We start from the raw sequence: 15,572 nt of genomic DNA, 5'->3' as shown, positions 1-15,572 counted from the left end.
GTTCCTAATGAAGTAAAGAGTTAATGATGTACAGTGTGAGACCATTGCTCTTGCCATCAGTGCCTGGAAACATGAATGAGGAGCAGAGCCACTCAGCAGGGTGTGGGCTGAGGTGTGCTTCCTCTTCCAGTGCTGTAGATTTACATTTGTGTCATATTTTGCATAAACTGCCTATGTACTGAAAAACAAACTTGGATGTTGGCATCTTCTTGAACTGAATGTGACTTTGATGTGACTTCTAAAGACCTGCTTAACCTCTGTCTCATGGTGTTAGGCAATGCAAAGGAGCTGTACTGGGGTGGGTGCAGTGAGGCTTCCTTTTATGCCTGGCAGCCTCTTGCTAATATCTCCCTGGGTCAGGTTCCTTGCAGGCCAACCACAGAGTTATTGTGCTTATCAGTGTGGAGGAATGTAGTCATTGTGGGATGTTGTGGAGTATAAATGTTTCTTTTATTGTGTATTGTAGCTGGCCAGAATGTAAATTAGGAATCTTTACTGAATACCTGTTTTTTACTGACTGTTCCTGGTGGTAGCGTGTGTGCAAAGCTCTGCAGCCCTTTGTACACTTGTTGGTTGCAGAGCAACACCAGGCATGCAATCCCTGTTGTTCTGGACTTTGTACAAGCAAGAAGTGCTACTTTTGCACTTAAACTAAAATCCAGTTAAGGCTCATTCAAAGTACAGGACCATCTGCAGAGTCCTTGCTTTAGAAAAGAGCTGGGTAATCATTTAGGGTTAAATGCATACAAGGGATTAAAGCTCTGCTGAAAGGAAGAGAGTAAAACAAAAAAAGCACTTGCAAAGTACTAAATTGCATGTTAGGGACTTTAATGTGTATAGTACATTGTAGTTTTGGAGTTCAGAATTGCACAATGTTATAGGATCCCTCATATCAACTGTATAGGGCTTCAAACCATCACTGTTCTGGAAAACTCCCAAGTCTTTCTTTTGTCAGTTATTGAAAATCAGATATTTTACTGCATTAATTTGCTTTGCTGAATGACCATTGAAATTCTGTTTATCAGACAACTCAGCCCAAACATAACTGCAGTCATCCCCATGGACCTTGAAATTTGGGAACTCTTAGTTGTTTCTGTAGTGTCTCAGAATCAAAGAACTGAAATTCCAAGTGGAAGGAGAATCTTGCTTTGCCCCACCTTTTGTTGGAGCAAATACATTTACACTTATGTGATATTGGAATAGTGTGTTGACCAGAAGTGGTAATTCCATGTGTGATTACTGGTGTAAGTATTCTTGACATTTTCTCAGAATTTAGAGAAACCACAACTGCAAGAAAAATGCCTCTCTATAGACATTGTTCTGTTTCTTGACAGTGCTGTTTTAAGCTGTGGTTTAATAGGAGTGGTTCAATGGGTAAGCATTACCTTTTATTCTGTAGAAGTTGAATCTGTGTTCTAATCTTTACTAAAGACTGGAATGCTTAATGGTTTCTGTTCTAAGAGCAGGGAGGATTCTGTTGTCTCTAGTCATACAGTTCCTTTCTCTATCCTTCTCTGCACGTGTTCTGGTAAATGCTTCTCTGGCTTCCCCAGTGTGTGTTGGTGTCATCGTGCCTGCCCCCCTCCAAGTTTTCACATCAGTTCCTGAAAAAGTTTTTCTATTCCTCTTATGTATAAATCTTGCTTTTGTTTGTGTTCATATTGATAGCTCTAAAATGTAACTTGGCAGTACACTTTGGAAACAATGTTTGCTAGTTACCTACCTAAAATTTGTAATTTTATTTGTACAGCGTTTTTTTTTTTTTCTCCTTTCCTTCTTTTTCTTTTTTTTCTGTTATCTTGAAGAAGCTGTAATTAGCTGTGAAGTGTAAGCCATATGTCTACTGGGTTTGATTATGCTAGATAAGTGAGAATCCCTCTAAGGAAAAAGGTCTGCGTGGGTGAAATAGTTTGCAAGAGATTTTTTTGTATGCTCTGAAATATCATGTTGAAACAAGTAAGGGATATTCAATTCACTAGACTTACTTACCCCTCTTAGTTTTGAGAACCATTAAGCCTCTTGTGACTTTGGCAATCAATGCCCACCCATGTGTCAGGACAGATCATTTTGCCATTGAATCCCACAGCATTTTGTCTCCTGTGGCTCAGCACTCCTTGCAGCCCTGTGCTGGGATTCTTGCAGGTGCACAGGGGCAGGTACTGGTCTGCTAAGGAAACCAGAACGCCCCTGCAACACCAAGACTTGTTAAAGGAGTCTTTTTTCCCTTCTGATCTTTTTATTAACGTGAAATAGTTTTAAATTAATTCTGTCATTTATTTAATCAACTTTTATTCACAGTTTCTAAAGCATATTCTAGACCATATTGCGTTTCTTCTGTTGAGAGGGGAAATATGTGCCCCCATCTTTGATTATGTTAATGGCATATTTATTTGTTTTTATTATTCTTTGCTGTAAGGCAAAATGAGATTTTTTTATGGCATTAATTTTCACAGAGGTTTAAATGAACTCCAAATATTGCTTTCACAGGATTAATCTAACATTAATTCTTAGTTTTGCTCATCTGCCTATGAAATATTATTCACTAGGGAGACTTTGTAACTTCAGTTTAAGCTGTAGTTTGTTATATTTTTCTGTGGTTTTTACTTTGTCATTCTCCTGTGTAAACGTGTAATTTTCCTTCCTTTGAGAGATGCACTTTTAATTCTCTTTTTTGGTCATAGTAGTCTTGTAATTAGAACTTCAAAAATAAACAACTGAAATTGTAGTGATTATTCCCAAATGCCTGTGAAATGTAGAATTGCTGTACTGGATTTTGATCTGCTGATAAAAAGCTTCTTTGGAGATTTATCTTCAGCTAAATGCACATTTTAATTTGAAAAGATACAGGCTGAAACTTCTGAGGCGTTCAGGGGAAACATTGTCATTGGAAGTATGGACATTCAGGCGGGGTGTCATTTTGGGTCATTTTCTCTCTCTAGCAAATACGACTTACGTATCTGCATATGAGTAAATCGTTATGATGGAGAGGACTTGCCAGGCAGAGTCAAATAGGTTTTGTATGAATTCAAGTTGTTGTATGTGACCGTGTGTATTCTACGCTCCCTAATGCTCCCCCTCGCTGCGTGAGTAACCTCAGCGCTTACAGGAGGTGTTCTCCTAGCATGAGGTTGTCCAGACTGCTGCCGTATTCCAAAGATGAGGAAGGGTTCAGAGATGCCCTGTGCAGCTTTGGCCGATGGGAGGGCTCAGCTTTGGCCCCCGAGGTGGCCGAGCTCCGGCGCTGGGTGGCCCCGCCGCGCCAGGCGGGCCCCGGCTCCGGTGCCGCGGGCTCTGGCTCCCTCTGCCGCCGCTCCGCTCCGCTCTGCAGCGCCCGCGGAGCCCATTGCATCCTGGTCACTGCAAACTGTGGTTGGCACAGCCAGATTGGGTCTCTGTTTATATAATTGGATTTGAAGTAGTGCTGCTGATAATGAAACAATGCGAAGAAAATGTTTTATTGCTTCTGTTCTACACTAATCATAGTTGCTCTTTCCCTCTTCTGCAGGTGATAGAAACACTTTCAAAGCTTTCCCGCACTCCGATTGCACTAGGCACAGGCATAAGGTATGTTATTGCCAGAGGGGAATGGTGGCAGTAATGCCTCTTGGTGGGATGCTCCTTGGAAAAGTTGTTAGAAGCAGGGTGTGTCCCCCACTAAGAACTTCTCTAGCTGTAAGCCAGAGTGCCAGGTGGGCAGCTGTGCAAGGCTCCGGACCTCTGAGGAGTTAGGAAAGGTGTCTGCTACCTCTGCTGCCCTTGCTGAAGGGCCTGAGCCATGTGTACAGCTCATGCTGGGACGGGAGGTGAACAGAGGAGCAGCTGGTATTGCAGAACTTGTGTGATAACCCTGACACAGGGATCAGAAGTGAAGATGATGCAGTGCTGATTTATGTAAAAACAAATGGGGTTTCTCTTCTTTCTTGATTCTGAAAAAATCAGCTAAATTGCCCAAGTTTGTGAGATTCTTGTTTTCAAAAAGAAACAAAAAAAAACCCCAACCAGACCTAACCTGAAAGTTTTGATGATTTTTTTTTTCCCAGTTGAAAAATGCCAATGATGTGTATTAGTGGTGATCTATAACAACTGTGTCCAGTAGGGTTTTTATTATATTAAGTGGTAGTCCACATAATGAAGTATAAATTCACATACTGCTCATCGGAGAAAGTGGGGAGGGGGGGTGGGGGTGGGGCTTGGGTGGGTGTGCATATAAGCACATTGGTATACAATAATCTGTGTGAAAATTTTGGAAACCAAACACAAATCCACTTATATGACTAGGCTAGTGGTGTCTGTAATTAATGCTATTTTTCTTTCTGTAGGCCCTTCCCTACAGAAGAAAGTGTTGATGATGAGGATATCTACAAAGCTCTTCCTGACTTAATAGAGTACGTTGTAAATAAAATAATTACAGATTTTTGTCTTTCAGTTGCATGCTATTGTTTGTATTGTGTTGTAGAACATATAGTTTTAATGAAAATAGGATATTTAATTAATTTGTAAATATTTTGTTAGTTATTATGTTGACCAGGAAGAATTAATTATGAAAACGTATTTGAATTATTATGCTACATTTGTGTATATAAAACAGCATGTTTAACAGAGGGTGTTTGTAGCAAAGCAAATAGAGAATACATTTCTACGTTACCTGTCATTACTATGAGAATACTTTCAGAAGATACCAATATCACTTGTAAGGAAATTGTCTTGAACTAGCAAAGAAAAAGAATGTTTGGATCATAATTCAAGTGGATTTTCCCCCTAAAGTCAGTGAAATTCTTTATGTGAGTGCATTTGCCTCTTCTGGGTAAGTGTTTGCAGGGTTGTCAGGATACTCTTGTGTCCTATGGCTGGGATCTCTCAAGATCCATGAGGAATCATGTTGGGCAAGGGCCAGGTCAGAGCTCACGGTTCCAAGGCTCAGAGTTCACCAGCACTCCTTGCATGTCACTTGCTGCAGTGTGGGGAAGAAGCTGCTGTTCACACCAGGGATTTGTTTCTTCAGTGCCTATAAAGAAGGAAAACCTCACTGTGATTGGCATTGCTCAATTTAGCACCTTCCCTGCAAAGCTTGTCCTCATCTCTGCAGCTGACTGACTGTCTCATAGATAATTGCTTTTCACTCTGTGTAGCAGAGCGTGCAGAAGGTAGGAGTTGCAGTCTCCTCTGAGACCCAAGTGGGCAAGAGGTGATGTCCTTATCTCTTAGATGTGGTGGCAATATAAATATTTGAAAATCAAATTTCCACCAGTTCTTAAATGGGTATTTAAATTCAGCATTGTGAGATAGTTTTCATTAAAAAAAAAAAGCTAACAAATAATTCCAAAGAAATTGATTTGTAACTCTTCTTGTGCAACAAATTATGAAAATTATTAACAGAAATGTAATAGTTGTATGCTGTCTCAATTGTGGAGGAAGCAATTCAAGAATAAGAAAGAAATGTGCTAATGAATAATGCAAATAGCCCACATTTTTTAGTTTCCCTCAATTATCAGTAAGTTTATTTGAAATTGATTTAATTTTCCCAGAGTTTAAATGCTGTCTAAAGAATTTAAAATTAATTTAAGTATTTTTGTCAGAAAGAGCTGTAGTAGTTAAATATTTCTATCCTTACTCTGCCTTTCTGCCAGGTTTTGTTCCCTGGAGCAGAGGAGGTAGAATGGTGTGTGTGCTGCATCTGACACCTGCCAGTGTTTAATGTGAAGTGCTAGCACAGCACCACTGCTGGTGGGAAATGAAATGCTGGACTAACCTGTTGGTGTTTATTCTGAAGGATTTCACTGTTGTCTTCCAACAGGATAAACCTCAACATTGCATATCTGATCCAGTTTCTATCTTGTTATTGTGACTCAACTGTTTTCAATATCTTTTAGAGATTTTTGTAGACCTACCCTAAGAAATAGGAGTGAAAGATATAGGCTTGATACAGTCCTAGCACAAAGTAGATAACACTCTAGCAGGCCTGACTGTAATGAAGCTGAATTAGCTGAGGGCAGAGTTGAGCCCTGACTTTCTGCTTTATTTCTGTGTCTGGGTAATTGGAGGGCATCACTTGTGCGTACTCGGTTTTGTTGAACTGTCTGATTTTCAGTTTGATTGGTTCCTTTTTTCATTTTTGTGTAGCTGAAGGTTGTGTGAGATGGTCCAGATTCTGGTTTATGATGTGGAGGTACAGTGCCTCAGTGCTGGCTCTGCAGTCTTTGGTGTATTTTACCCTGGCTAGTCCTTTCCTCAGACAGGGAGAAGACCTGTAACAGCATCTCAACATCCTAGTGCAGTGGGATGCCAGGCAGTAAGGAGAAGCAGTTCCTCTTCACTGGATGTGGAGGGAAAAGGGTCAAGGAGAAGAGGGCAGCTGGATTGTAGCTTGTGACAAAACTGTCCTGAGGTGTTCCTTTTGCTGGTTTAGTTCCCATATGGTTCTAAATTAATTAGTCTTCAGTATTGTGTTGATTTTGTAAAATTTATATTAAATAAATTGAGAAAAGAAAATTAATGAATGGACTTAATTTCCCTTAGTGAGTAATTTTTATTAGATATTCTATTAATTAATCTGTTTGTTTACTGTAGAACCTTCTCCTGTGAGTAGTCCATTGCAGAGCTGGTGGTACTTTGTCTGTACTGCACAGTTTTTTTCTTGTCTTTTCTTTTCAGTGAAACTGGTGTTGAGGAAGATGAGGAGTTGTATGATTGTGTCTATGGAGAAGATGAAGGTGGGGAAGTTTATGAAGACCTAATGAAAGATGAAGCAGCACAGCAACCTGTATGTTTTCCAGTTCCTAGCTAGTTTGGAACAACACCAGTTAACTTTTTGAAAGTTGAAATGATGTCTTTATAGATAGTTTCACTGACAGGCCTGCTCAGCTCCATCCAGAGTTGTCATGTGCAGAGCATTATCTTCTATGTGAGACTTTGCAGCCTTTTTGGGTAAAGAGGAAAACATTAACAAGCTTTTTAAGAAAGAGTAATTTTTAAATTAAATACAGTAATTAATTTGATAGTTTTGAGTAGTAAAATTTACCAGCTATTTTAAGAGCAGTTAATTGAATTGCTTACTTGAAAGTGTCCTACCTTCAAAATTGTTATAATGTTGAGATTATTGTGTATAATATTATTTTAGCCATAGTTTGGACAACTAGCCTAACAAGGACAACTGAGAATTGTTTCAAACTAATGAATTTCCTGTTTATTCAACTATGTAGGTTTTGTTGATCATTAGGTTGTCATTATGTTGCAAAGTAAATTATTTCACTAAGTTTTCTCTAGGAGTAGCTGAACTTCAGAGGCAGCTTTTCTTACCTGTATTTATATCACACATTATTTCTTATTCCCTCTTTCCTTTTGTTTATTGCACTCAAATTCTAGATGTTTGCAGTGTGGATAGAAAAATTGTTGTGTCAATTTCTGCCAAAAGTGTCTGTATTAGTGATCTCTTTGTGTTAGGTGAGCACAAAACTGAAGTGAATGATTTTAACTGGAATGCCAGGATTTGTCTGCATCGCTCATATAAGTACTGGTGAACAACAAAGATCGGTGACCAAGCTTTGTGTACCTGTGTGATTTGCAATTTGGTCTATAGTTGGGGTGGTAGGAATACATCTCTCACTCTAAGGTGGCCAAGCTGTATAGGAGCTGTGTGTGGCTCATAGACAGTGTAAGTGGGGCTTAGTCTGTGCTGTGCTTAGCAGGTGTGTCAGACTGGCAGCAGAGAGGGAGTGGAAGGAGTCTAGCTCTTGAATATACCAGGAGCTAAATGTTAAAATTTCAGTGTAGAAATTCTGCTGTTCCTAGAGGAGAAAAACCTTTTGTTCGAAAGCTAAAAGTAGTTTTTCTGAATGGAAAGAACTAGAGTGCTAAATTTCTACCCCCGACTCTCTCTCTATTTGAACAACATCTAGTCATCTAGTCTATGTGCAGCATAGGAATTCTCTGCACTGGATGAAAGTAAGTAAGATACAACCAGGGATATGCTGAAGGGTGTTGCAAATTGATAAATAGGCTTCAGAAAGTATGTTGTAGTTCTGTTGCTTGTTAAGATACTGCTTATTGTTATTGGAGAAAACTTTTTGGATTAGTTACTCTTTCTAACTGCAAGGGCCTATCCAGTTACTGTGTCAAACCTCCACGCTGACCTCTGATATCTCCGGAGCTTCTGTGCCTTGCATGACATGAACGGTTCCATATCATCTTCCAGTTATTTACTCTTTTATTTGAACAAGGATTTTATTGAAGCTGTAGTGCTGTAAATCCTATCTTGGGTAAGAGTGCTTGTAAACTATTTTTACAGAGTCATGTAATTACTGATAATTACTTCCATGTCCTTTGTGTCTGGTGGTTTACATGGAAAAATCCAGGGTCTTGTTGGAGACACGCATGTACATATGTGAAGCTGAACTTTGAGGTCAGTGCACTTCCTGATCTGAGGACATACTCCTTTTGTGTCTGAAGAGGAAGTTCCCCTTGAGAAATATAAAGGGAAAAACTGTAAATAAGTACAAGGATTACAATGAATCTAATATTTATGGCAATGCAAAGTTGTTTACATGATTTAGTCCCATTAAGTTTAATAGAATTATTAACTGCTGAGTATTTTAAATAAGATTTCTCAGTCTGAATGTAAATTAAATGTGGCCGTGTATTTCAGCTTCCAAAGTACGTGCTGATACTTCAGTGTTTTATGTCTAAACATTAATTTTTCATAATATTACTTTGATTTTGATTTTACTAAAGTCATCAGCTAATTGAACATTAAAATAATCTTGTTTATTTCTGTCATCTTTGGAGGCTGCAGTACTCAGAGAATTTCAGGAAGCAGTTATTCTAATTGTGTAATTCTAAACAAATAATATCATTTGTTCTCCATTAGGTGCCTGTTAATGACTTAAACTTGACTCCATTGTAATTGCAGAAATGTCCTGAAAATGACATAAGAAGCTGTTGTCTTGCTGAAATAAAGCAAACTGAAGAGAAGTACACTGAAACTCTGGAATCGATTGAGAAAGTAAGATGCTGCTTACAGACTTGTAACATGCATTTTTATAGCAGTCTAGAGGATAGAATTACCAATGTAGCCAATGTATATATAATTTTTTTTCTTTCAGTTTTTCATGGTGCCATTGAAAAGGTTTCTGTCAGCATCAGAGTTTGATACTGTTTTCATCAACATTCCTGTGAGTAATTATATTTTTAATGAACAGATATGAGGTTCATAGCTGATTGTGATATATTCATGTTACTGCACAAAATGATTATTTGAAATACATTGCACAATGTGTTTATGTGGATATTAGTTGATTAAAAAAAGATGTACACTATCAATTTCTTTTTTTTTTTGCTTGAGGGAATAAGGTAAGATAAATTGTATTAGCATGTGAGATAGTGAATTGTTATAAACTGCAGTATTTTTGATCTTTAAAAGCTAATAGTTTCTAGAAATGGATTATCTTCTAACAAATGCTGATATTTTAATGATGGTACAAAGTTGTGACTGCTAAGTTACCTATCACTATATACCCACTAGCTGTAGCTGCTCTGTGAATCCTTGTAGCTGCCCTGGCTCTTACATCATTGAACACACTTGGAAGTTAACATAACTCACGGTTTTGGATTCAGAATCTGGTGCTACAAAGGATAAGGAAATCCTCTGTGAACCATCTAGGAAACCTCTTATTTGACAGAAACAATAGTGGTTCCCGTGATTGCTACTTTGTGTCATTTATTTTCAGCTTAATCGAAACAGCATGCTAATTTACATGTATTTTTAGTTGATAAGAGATCATCGTGTCTTTACTTTGTCTGACTTTAAAGGAAGACATCAGAAATGGTTTGAAGCCACTCTTAATGTAGACAAATGAAAGCAATGTTCTTTTATGAGGCCTTTGTAAAGAAAGGGTCCCCAGAGTGTGGCCCATGTGCCACATCATGCTATTATTGCTTATAAAATATCACCTCTGGTTTGGCCATCTCTTGCATGTCCAGCGAGCTCTCAGGTTATAGGAGGAGGTGTTGGGGGTTTTATTCTATTCTGTGAGAACCTGGCCTGTCTGTAACAATGCTTTGCTGTTCCAACATCATCCTGATAGATGGTAAGTTAGGGCAGTTATTTTGTGGATGATACCTGACCCCTTGCCGTATTTTTACCTCAATGAAGCTTTCGCTCTGCCTCGTGATTGCTGTCATGTCCTGTATTCTGAATATTAGTCCAAAACACTGTCAGAGATATTAGTAACTAATTTTTCTTCCTGAATTACATCAGCTCTCTATAGAGATCCCTTTGCTTTTGAAAACAAATTTATATTGTCCTGCATTAGTGTTTCTTACTCACTGGAAAAAATGCCATGATGTGTCCTACTTAAGTTACTGTAAACCTCTTTTCTAAGGCTCTGTGTGCCCAGGCATATTGACTTGCTTTTGCTGAAAGACCTAATTCCAGTCAATGGAAACACTGCACAAGGGTACAGAAGGGGCTTGAGGGCTGTAAGCACAAACAGGGAGGTCAGCCCACTCACTGCTAGTTAAAGGATTGCATGGGATCACATAAGATTGAAAAGAACAAAACCTGTATATTTTAGTCTAGGAAGACACATAGTAAATGTATATTTGGGTTGTTTTATATTGCTTTTTGTTATCAGCATTCAATATTCTGCTGTTAGAACATGCTGCTTATTCCAAACTCCAGGAGCAGTTCATGGGCATCCAGTAACCTTAATGGAAATACAGAACTTGCCTGAGCCAAAAATATTTGCAAACTCTTTCTCTGCTCAGACCTTGTCTGTGTGGCAGTTCCTCAGCAGGAAGGCTGGAGGGCAGTGGTAGCTTGTTTTAAACTAAAAATAGCTGTTACACAGAGCTCTGCAGCAAAGTGAGATGTGAAGAGCAAGTGCTGTCTTCTCAGAACAGAATGGATTTTCTTCTGTTAAGGGTTGTGGTGAAGGATTGCTTCCTTAGGGTGATGTTATATTCCTTAAATAGACTCTAAGAGATGCTTGCTGGATCAACTGCTGATATCAAAATACTTCATTTTGAAGGGAAAAAAAAAGCAATTACTCCAAATGACTCACCAGTCTAAAGAGAGTGCCTTTCAGTGGCACTCATATTTCTAAGTTCTGTTATTTAAAGTGAATGTATGACTCTATATTTGTACCTGTATATGTCTGTCTATATTGTGTATATATGCATTTGTATGCACATCTGTGTGCACCCATATATAAATACACTTATATGTGCACCTGTGCATGCCTTTGAATTATACAGAGAGAGATGAAATTACATGTAACAGATACTGTTGGAATATTGATTAACTTCAAATGTTGTTACATTAGTTTAGTTTAAAACTTGTTTTGAATAAGAGATGGAAATCAAAAAAGACCTATTGTCCCCTTAGCATTAAGCTGTTTTTGAGGGGTGCTACTTAGCTGAGCTCCTTAGAAAAAGTGCTCCTGTTCCAAATACACTAATTGGGAAGCATTTCTGTAATAACGTCTGGGTACTGCAACTTAAGATTCTGAGGATAAAGCCATACAGTTGCTAGCAACTAAATTTGATCTGTTTCAAGGTTCTGCACCCTCATCAGTGATGTGATTGACCTTGTATATACTGTGAGCTTTCATCAGTGTGAAGTGAAATGTTTTGACTTAGTTCATGAATCAATGTTGAGTATTATTTTTGTAGTATATAATTTCTTGCATTAAATCATCTTCAGTGGCTTGTTCTGTTAAACAGCCCTCTTTTTCATTCCAGTGGTCTGTATACTACTTACAGTTACCCAGATTTCAAATTTCTTAACCTGTTTTGATTTAATTTCTTGTGAATTCTCTGACAGTGTCCATGTAGTGTTAAGGCTGATGCAGTCTCCTATAGTTTATGTATGATTGTGTATAAGCAAGGAGAGTTGCAACAGTAATCAAAGAGCAAATCTTACTGCAATAGTCTTTCTCCCAGGCATTAGCTGCATGCTGTATTGGGAAACTCATTATGATTGCAGTTAATTTAGCATTAGAACATCACTAATTGACCAATGGAATGTATAGAACTAACTTTTCACAGCTCAGGGACAAGAATCATTACTTCTGCTTGTCACTAAAGAATTTACTTGACTAGCTTAATTTTAAAATTATCATTATAAAATAAAGGTGTATTAACAGTGCACGTTCCAAGCTAGAATAAATTAGTCTCTAAATAGGTAGCTCTGAGTTTAGTTTTTCTTGTTGCACTAAACAGAACATATGCCAAACCTGAAATTAGATTCTACTCTCAAATGATTTGTTTTCCAATTTATTTAAATTAATGGGTCTAACATAAAAGAATTTATTTTTATATTCAAAGTTTTAAGCCATTCTGTTTTTACAAAGCTTTTCCCCTCCCCATTACTGTTTTTAAGGATTTGGTGAAAATTCACAGGAATCTTACACAGGATGTCAATGATTCCATTGTCAACAAAAATGATCAGAACCTATATCAAATTTTTATTAACTACAAGGAAAGGTAAGACTTAAGCATTCTTACTAATTGTGCTACTATGTGCTCAGTTTGGTATTTTACTGTATTTTTATTTGGTGAATATATCTGAAACAGGATTAAGTTCAAAGTAAGTATCTTTATCCAAGCTAGTTTTGGTGTTTTGAGTCTGTAAGTCAAAATGCAACCTATTGTTTTATGAGCCCTCACTCTTGTTAGCCCAGCTTTGGCAATATTTTTACTTAGGTAACAAATATATTTTTAAGAAAACTGAAATTTTGCACAGCACTTTTTTTTCATGCACATAATCCCAGACATTTTATAACATGTATCAGTATTGTTTAAGAGATTAAAAAAAGGATACTTACTAGGGATATTTCAGATTAAAGAAAACAGAAGAGGTCATAACTGGAAAGTAGAAACAGCATATGTAAGAGAAGAGAGTATGGTCTTGCTTTAGCCTGAGTCAGAGGTGTGATAGTAAAGCAAATGCCGTTTGCCTTCAAGCTTTGAAAAGCAGCCAAGCTGATAACAGGACAGCTGTGGCAACATGCCATAGCCTGTGGGCTAATTGCCCATTTTTTACCTACCTTTTCATATTCTCCTTCTGCCAGCACTGACAGCTGTTGGACTATACAGATGAATGTATCTGCCTGTGGTACTTGGCTGCAAACACTTGTTCTGTTGGCTACGTTGATGACCTATCTTAAAGTAACCTTTGGGTTTTGGTTAAAAATGAAGTCCTTCTGGGAGCAGAGTTAAGAAAGACTTGAGGGAACTAACTGGGTTTGCTTCAGGGTGAAGGAGGATTATTGCAGCAATAATTGGTGTGTGAGAAACTGGGCAGCAGCATCTAAAGAATGTTATATGGGACAGTTTTCCAAGGGAGGAGGGTGTCCCAGACTTCCCATAAACAGTTGTGCCTTCAGAGACCCTTTGTCTCAGCTTCTAGTTTGGAGCAGAACACAGTTATTTCCCAGGCTGTTACACTTTCTGTTGCTGTAGAAGGGAATCAGGGGACAAAGAGTTATTCTGGAAAATGCTTACCTTTCTAAAGTTCTGAAATGTGTGCTAAAAGAGGAACAAAGGACCCTAAGAAGAAATACCAAGTTTATATTATTAAAAAAAGGGAACAGAGGTTGATGCAGTGTCTGAACCATACCATGTCAAAAGAAATCAGAAATGATAACTTTTAAATAATCGTCATCACCTTATTGTTGAAAAAAGAATTAAATAAAAGGGTAAAGGTTAGGTGAGAGAAAAAGAAATTTAGGAGACCTCAGTGGAAGGCTCATGGGAACCCACCAAAAAAGGTTTGAAGAATACAGAAGAAATCACCTCAAGAAATAAATGAAAAGGTGAAAGAAGAGAGCACTCTTGGCACTGGGACTAGCAGAAAGAAGCACTCCAAAGAGAGGCAAGAAACTCCTGTCATAAAACCAGGCTCCTTCAGGAAGAATTGCTACACTTGATGTCTGAAAATTTCTTGAGATTTCATACACTATTATTTTGATCTGAGAGCTCAGACCTGATAGAAATGTTGGAGACAGATCAGTTTGGATAACCTACAAGTTCTTTAAAGGATGGCTATAATTAATCCTATTAGACCTGTGCCCCAGAATTTATTCATTACAACGTTGGAAGTCTACATTGCTGTAAACACTATAGACCGTTCCGTTAAACAGAAATTTTGCTGCTTTTAAATGAATCCTGTATTTATCAGGACATATATATATATATATATATATATATATATATATGTATATATGTGACTATTAAAGGCAAATGCAATTATTTTACATTTGATATGTGACTATTAAAGGCAAATGCAATTTCTATTTGAAAGTAGAGAAAAACTGTTATCCTGAATAGTCTTCATCCATTCATGTTGTCCATTGAGTACATGGTTAAATTCTATCCTTGCTTATATAGGCACTGCTCCTTTTGAAATAAGGATTGTGAAAAAGTGATTGAGGGTTGTTCTTAAATAAACAAATGTTGCTTTCATTTTTTCTCTTGCTTTGATTTAGGTTGGTTATTTATGGACAGTACTGCAGTCAAGTGGAGATAGCAATATCGTGCTTAGACAATATCTCCAAGACAAAAGAAGATGTTAAATTGAAGTTAGAGGTATCAGTATTTTTTAACATGCATATATATGTATTCACCTTATGCCACGTGTTTCTATAATTATGTGCTGCTTTCATTGAAGTCAAAACCTTTATGATTATGAAACTAGCTGGACTGGTGAGTGAATGTGTTTCCCTTCATTCTTTTGGAGCCTCTGATCAAATGAAAATGTGTTGCATGTACAAAAGTGCACATCCTGGTCCTGAAGTGATGGGAGCTTTGCCACTATAATTAGTAGAATTAGTGTTTTCTTTCAGGAAGTGACCATCAGTGGTACCCTTCCATTTATCAGCATATCTCAGCTGGAACATAGAGTTGCAGGGTCACACAGGCTGGGAGGGACCTGTAGGCTGCACAAGCCCTTGTCCCATAGCCTCAGGGCTCTCTGTCAGAACCACATGGTGCTTTCTGCAGAGCTACTGACCATCTGCTGAGCCCTCAGGGTCATCTTGTCCCTGGCTGGAGCCTATGGGCTGAGGGACTTCATCTCTGCCTTGTGGCCTTCAAGTGAAGTTTGTGCTGGGCCTGCCCTGAGGGGTGTCAGCTGCGCCCTGGGCTGTGCAGACCTGCTGAGGGTGTCCCGTGTCTCCTGCTGCAGGTCACTGGCAATGGCTCTGAAGGAGAGGGGGCCTTGGACAGAGCCCTGAAGAGCTGTGTTTGCAGCTGTCCCTCAGTGGTGCAGGAAACATCAGTCACTGCACTTTTTGAGCCTCATAATTCAGTCAGCCTTTATAGACTTGGAGCATAACATCCCAACCTGGACATTACTGTACTGTGAGAGATGAAGCCGTGGAAAAGTCAAGGCAGACTGTCCCCACCCATTTACAGATGTAGCCTTTCATTGTGGAAAGCAGTCAAGTAGGTCAGGCATTGACTTACCTATAAATCCACGCTGGATATTCCCATATACCTTCCTCATGTGCCCAGATATTGATGCCAAGAGGACTTGCTCCACAATTTTTGCAGTGAAGTGCTGAAATGAGACTGTC

The 15,572-nt window shown here is 38.4% G+C and overlaps 1 protein-coding gene across 4 annotated transcripts in view; it reads left to right on the top strand.

Moving 5' to 3' along the window:
* VAV3 (vav guanine nucleotide exchange factor 3) overlaps positions 1-15,572 on the top strand; it is a 148,619-nt gene that overhangs the window by 48,606 nt on the left and 84,441 nt on the right. For all 4 annotated transcript variants that reach the window (XM_030279319.4, XM_012575150.5, XM_072932592.1 and 1 more), the window contains 7 exons: positions 3,506-3,564; positions 4,320-4,385; positions 6,652-6,760; positions 8,906-8,998; positions 9,099-9,167; positions 12,377-12,480; positions 14,484-14,583. In XM_030279319.4, coding sequence (XP_030135179.1) covers positions 3,506-3,564; positions 4,320-4,385; positions 6,652-6,760; positions 8,906-8,998; positions 9,099-9,167; positions 12,377-12,480; positions 14,484-14,583 — 600 coding nt within the window. The remainder of the gene's footprint in view (positions 1-3,505; positions 3,565-4,319; positions 4,386-6,651; positions 6,761-8,905; positions 8,999-9,098; positions 9,168-12,376; positions 12,481-14,483; positions 14,584-15,572) is intronic.

The sequence above is a fragment of the Taeniopygia guttata genome, chromosome 8 (assembly GCF_048771995.1).
Source record: "Taeniopygia guttata chromosome 8, bTaeGut7.mat, whole genome shotgun sequence".
In the NCBI taxonomy this organism is placed as follows: domain Eukaryota; kingdom Metazoa; phylum Chordata; class Aves; order Passeriformes; family Estrildidae; genus Taeniopygia; species Taeniopygia guttata.
The sequence above is the reverse complement of the archived record's forward strand: the minus strand, read 5'-3'. Positions and strand labels throughout refer to the sequence as shown.